General features: G+C 40.1%; 1 protein-coding gene across 1 annotated transcript in view; it reads right to left on the bottom strand.

The window, feature by feature from the left end:
- Nucleotides 1-5,064, bottom strand: part of LOC133613678 (isocitrate dehydrogenase [NAD] subunit gamma, mitochondrial-like) — a 6,935-nt gene extending 1,871 nt beyond the window's left edge. The window contains exons 1-6 of the mRNA XM_061971393.1: nt 4,956-5,064; nt 1,773-1,820; nt 1,562-1,576; nt 1,383-1,480; nt 1,172-1,287; nt 1,032-1,092 (exon numbers count right to left, since the gene is read on the bottom strand). Of these exons, the coding sequence (XP_061827377.1) occupies nt 1,032-1,092; nt 1,172-1,287; nt 1,383-1,480; nt 1,562-1,576; nt 1,773-1,820; nt 4,956-5,024 (407 nt within the window). The 5' untranslated portion in view covers nt 5,025-5,064. The remainder of the gene's footprint in view (nt 1-1,031; nt 1,093-1,171; nt 1,288-1,382; nt 1,481-1,561; nt 1,577-1,772; nt 1,821-4,955) is intronic.
- Between the last annotated feature and the right edge of the window lie 714 nt (nt 5,065-5,778).

The raw sequence follows: 5,778 nt of genomic DNA on the forward strand, positions 1-5,778 counted from the left end.
TCGTGTGTGTGTGTGTGTGTGTGTGCATGCATGCATGTGAGTGTGTGTGTGGCCGGAGAAGGACAATAACCAGTTTTGCTTCAATAAATAGATTGTTGATCGAGCACCTCCTGGTGATTCTTTTATTGTCTGATTAGACATTACAATACATACCATTGACAATATAAAACAATTTAATAACAAGGTGTGCCTAACAGAGAAACATTTTGCATATTGTGGATGAATATCATTACTACTAAAGCAAGAAACATAGTTAACCCTTTATCTTTCAGTTACGTGCACAGACAGACCCCAAATGGTGTTCATGCACTTGCCCTTTTGCCCTGTGTGAGAAAAATGCAATTTCAGCTGCATGAAGCCCAATTTTTGTTTGTATTAATTTAAGAATAAAAATGACTCTCTATCATCAATCACTCCTAAATATGTTTTTATATCTGAAGAGGTATTCTGTATATTTGAGGTCTTGAGAGAATTCTACCTGAATTTGCTATGCGTGCTAATAAGCCCCCTCTCCAATACCCCTCCTCCCTCCTCTTAATGTAGCGCCAACACAAACGGTTGCAGACCGCAGTACGTCTCCTCTGACACGCACCATCAGACAGACAGCGAATAAAAATGTTTATGCAATCCCCTGTTAAGTGTTTGGTGTAAAATTAACCACTACATGAGCTCCGTTAAAAAAAAAACCATTATGTCACTACTTGTCCCCCATTTCTTAAACATGAGAGAAAAACAACTTTCCAGCAGGAGCTCTTTCCCCTCTGGCTCAAGCTTTTTTAATGTCCGAATAAGTACGTCAACCTCGCTGTGACGTCACAACGTAGTCAGACTGCAAACAGAGGCCTCCTAAACTGCGTGCAAGCTCATGTCAAAATGCATGAAGCTTATGATTTCACGTGTTGGCATTGTTTAACACGAGTATCCAACAACAACATTTAGAAGTCAGAAAATACTAAATTCATCATAGGTCCCCCTTAAGATATGTCAAAGAAGTCAGTGCGTTGTTTTGTCCTAAGGATGCGTAGACTCACCGCAGCAGGTTGTTTCTGGATATGTGGGAGGGTGGTAAGTTGTGGTTGGTCTCAAGATTACCTAGAACAATTCACATACTGTAGTTACACAACTGGACACTCTAACAGTTGTGAAATATTACTCAAATATAATCATCGACCCTTAAGTGCCACTCCATTGCGCCTGATTGCCATTATGGCGTTATTGATGTCATCCTCCGAAGCCATAGACGAGTCCACATGGACGACTTCAAAGTCCACCGGAACACAACAGAAGCTGACAAAAATAAAGTGCAGATATGTAAATCAAAGACACCACAGTATTGATCCATCATCATATTTTTAACCACTCATTTCAGGTTGCAGTGTCACCGAAAAAGCTCCTGAACATGGGTAGCCAACTCTGGTCCGATGCCATCTCCAGGAATCAGTGTCACCGTGTGCCTCCCTCCATATTGTGCAGGTGGAGGCTATAATACATACACACACTGACTCACAAAAACCCTAATACATGACTTGTACTGTACTACATAGCCATTATGCATACTCACAATCATCGGACGTGCCTAGATGAAGGAATGACGGATTTATGATGGAGGAGAGAAAGCAAGTAAGTTAGTGAGAGATGGGAAAGAGAAGCCAACATTGCAACTTTCTGTGAGACATATAACAAAAACGTCCTTCACATCCTCGCAGGAGCGATGTGTGTGCTTTACTGGAGTTTGTTATGCGATTAAACTGTCATCTGTGTGCATTTCTCACAGCGTATGTGGAGTTGTGCCTCCGATGACATAAAGCTGATCCACGTGCCTGCAGACAGAGAAGGTGCTTATAGACAGAGTGGAATTACTGCACAAAGTTGTCGTAATAACCTGAAAGTCTCACAATTGCTTTATTTTTTCTTGGTGTTTACATTAGGCACACTCAGTTGTAATAAAAAATATATATCTCCAAAGAGAAATGCTCTGATTAACACCATCAAAAAGTTATTCACTTGACTACAGTAATTCTCACATTTCCGCTACCATTTTTAGTGAAATATATATTCTCAATGGGCAGTAATACAAATCAAACATATAAATATTTAGAGTAGTCAGCATACAACTTATAGAGCGGTATAGATTTATTGTCCTCTGAAAATTAGTAGGGTTGACCCGATACAACTTTTTTACTTCTGATATGATACCAATATTGGAGACTTGTGCAGGTGAAATTACTCAATGGTCAAACAATGGTAGGTATGAAAAACATTAACTTTATGACAGAGTTATGCTTTTAAATTGGAGTATTAATTCGTTTTGGTGACACCTACTGGTCACTATATTTCATTAAATTAAGCTCATGAAGCAGTAAATTTAACAATGCGGACACTTTTGTTATTACATACTCTTTAATACGTTTCTACCTTGGAGGCTTTGTATCTGCAAATGATAATGCAACTAAAAATATTTGATACTTCCTAATATTGACAAACGGCATGTTTATACTGCAATATGTTTCAATTCAGGACACCTAGATATGTCTAGATTATGTGCTATTGTGTGCGTCGCTGTTTTTTTTAGCTGCCAGCTCCTAGTAGCCTATAGCCTACATGTCCATTCAAAAGATTTAAAACCCACCTTTTGAAAATTGCATACTCACTGTATCTGTCTCTACAGTTCTTCATTTATGTGTTGATTTTAGCCTTTGTTGTTGATCTGTATCTTGTAAATTACTTAAGACAAACTTTATTGATCCACAAGGGAAATTATTCCAATAGTTTGATCTGTTATTGTTAAGTGCCCTTGGATTTATTGAAAAGCGCTTATAAATTAAATGTATTATAATTTTGCAAGTTACAGTAGTATACCTAAACTTAGAAGCCTAATGGTTTCTGTGATAGACCTCTTCACTCAAAAAACACATGTATCTTAAATCAACTTCACCCATTGAAATTAATTGAAATACATTTTAATGGCGCCTTGCTTCAGAGTAACTTTATGGATTATTATTATATTACCACTTTTGAGTAGATTAATATTTGCCTGTGGACTACTGGATGAAGATGAGCGTACTGATGAAGAGCGGTAGCGGCAAACTTTAGTAAAGCGCTTTCACATCAAACTGACACTAACTCTTATCAGCAAGCGTGACTCTGAAGGACTTTTGAGGAGGAAATATTCTTGGGTTAAAACTTTAGTGTAGTGATGCTTCCTTATTTGTTATTATTTCAAGCACTGTATCAGATTCTACCCGTGTCTTTTTTATGCGTAGGAGCGGCACCAGAAGTGAATGTGACAGCGTGTCATATATTAAAAATACCAATAGACGTATCATTTGTCCTGAATCTTAACGGTCCAATTAGGAACTGGTACCAAAAATACCAGCACTCTGTATACACTCTTTATGTAACATGCCTTTTAAAAATAAATACAGACTTTTAGATAAAAAATATTATATAAAAAACAATACAATAGAATGTACTACCATCAACTACAGTAATTTTATGAAGTAATGTAATAATAATGTACAGTGTTTACCTCAGAGAGTAGAATTCTATGGTATATCTTTCGAGCTACTTCTCCGTCAAACACACCATTAGCAGCTTTTCCCGATTTTCATGGATAAATGTATGCCGCTTGGATATTCTGTTGTGATATTATAGGCTGACGTCAGATTCCTTCTGCTTCAGTATGGTGAAAATGTGCAGCGTGAAGTTAAGTTAATTTATTTTTATGTAGTGCTTTTTCTCTAGAGACTCAAAGCGCTTTACATTGTGAAACTCAACACCTACTTTTACCAGTGGGTGTGGCACTGAGAGCAAGATGGTTAAAGTGTCTTGCCTAAGGACACAACGACAGTGACCAGGATGGCGTGAACTGGAATCGAACCAAGAACTCTCAAGTTTCTGGCCGTCTGCTCTTCTATCTGAGCTACGCCGCAACTTTGCTTAGTTGGCGACACGTTCTGTCATGTTTATGACGATTTTTTCTTAAATTCAATGAACACCATTCACTTCTTAGCACTGTCCTTCACACTAACTTTTTTCCTTCCCATGTTTGAAAAAGTTATGTTCATCTTTAGCGATAAGCTAATGTATCTTATGGGGTTCACTGCGATATTTGGTACGCCAACTAATGGTGGAGATGCTCGTAACTCAAATGTTTGCTTGTAACTTAAAGCATAATTAGTCAAGACACAGCTTTTACCTCAAAACACTCTTAAGTTAAGGTACCCCTGTAGTAAATATATTTTTTAATAGTTTGCAGTACTGAAAAACTATTATAACAATTGTATACTAATTAGTATAACCAATTTGTTTATGTTTTCATGTAAGATTAAAGATGTATCTGATAAATGACCCAACAATATCAAAAATAATATATATGAATTAAATTTTAAATGAAATATCTCTACTAACAATAGTCATCTGAAAAATGTAATAATAATTTAAAAACAAATAGAAATGCTGACAAAAAGGAGCAGGAAGAAGCAAAAACTTAATGGGGTCCTTTTCGATTACTCAGATTACATATTTACATTATTTTCATACATAATATTTATAATTAGCAACTAAATAAACAACATAACCATCTGACTTTAAAAAAAAACAGTTTAGATGTAGGATAATGGGTTTTCTTTTCTTAGTGGCTTTAAGGTGACGATAAGCACCCACCGTGCTGCTACGTTGAATAATTTACAAGTTTGAGCAGGGTCGAGAATCCATTTACAACCACATTTTTAAGACAACAGAAGTCTGTAATGATGCTGAACGTTGAATTTAACTTGATATTCAAAGAGAAGAAAGTTAAATTAAAGGGTGCTGAACCGACAGCGACACCACGCCAGCTGGCGTCGTTAGCCTACGAACCGTTAATCCATTTAGCTACTCTCAAACACGACAAAGTATAACATTTACAGTTTGCTTCTCTAAATGTATATTTGTACATTTATTTCAACTCCTACCCTGGACAACAGGCTGCCGAACAGAGGCTTCAGCGCCGTGATCAGAGAGCTCACAGGCGGGACCGTCATGTTCTCTCTCACCGCAGGTGGATTGATGGACGTGTGTTGGCGCGTGTGCGTGCGTAGCAACTACACGGGGACGTGCTGCGCGTTCACATTTCATCTCTCCAAAAGGATCCTACAGTAGAGCCCAGTCAATACAGTTGCGGTGGATTCACTCTCCACAGTCAGTTTAAAGACACTTTTACAAGAAGTTTATCCTTTTTTTTTAATTATTATTATTATTTTTTTTTTATTAATATTATTATTTTATTTTTTTTCCCCTCAGGGGGGAAACTCGGCGGGGCGGTTGCTGGTTGTTCCATCTCCATCGTTGGGGTCCCTGTGGGTGAGGTGGGTGGTTCCCGTGGCCCCATGCTGGATGGCCTGCAGCGGCCGACTTGGGTGGGGTGGCCGGGGGCGGGCCTCGCCGCGCTCTCCGGGGGTGGGGAGTGGGCTCGTGGACACCCAGTTGCCGGTGGGGCGGGGGCGGTCCTCCCGTCCGGTTGCGGGGAGTCTCTGGGGCCCCCGGGTGGGGGGTCCCGCCTTTCTGCCGGTGTGGGGTGTGGTCTCTCGCTGGCTTGGGGTCTGGCTGTCCCCTGCTTTTCTCGTGCCGTGTCCTCTGCCGGGTGCGTCTGTCTGCGGCCTGCTGCTGGCCCTTGTGGGCGGCGCGGTGGGCCTGGCTCTGGGGTTCCTGTCGCTGGCCGGCCTGGCATCTGTGGGGGAAGTGGTCCCGGGTTCCCTGGGCACCACACCTACTGGTTGTGGGTTGGGCTCTCGAGAG

This window comes from Nerophis lumbriciformis, linkage group LG01, assembly GCF_033978685.3.
Source record: "Nerophis lumbriciformis linkage group LG01, RoL_Nlum_v2.1, whole genome shotgun sequence".
Lineage (NCBI taxonomy): Eukaryota > Metazoa > Chordata > Actinopteri > Syngnathiformes > Syngnathidae > Nerophis > Nerophis lumbriciformis.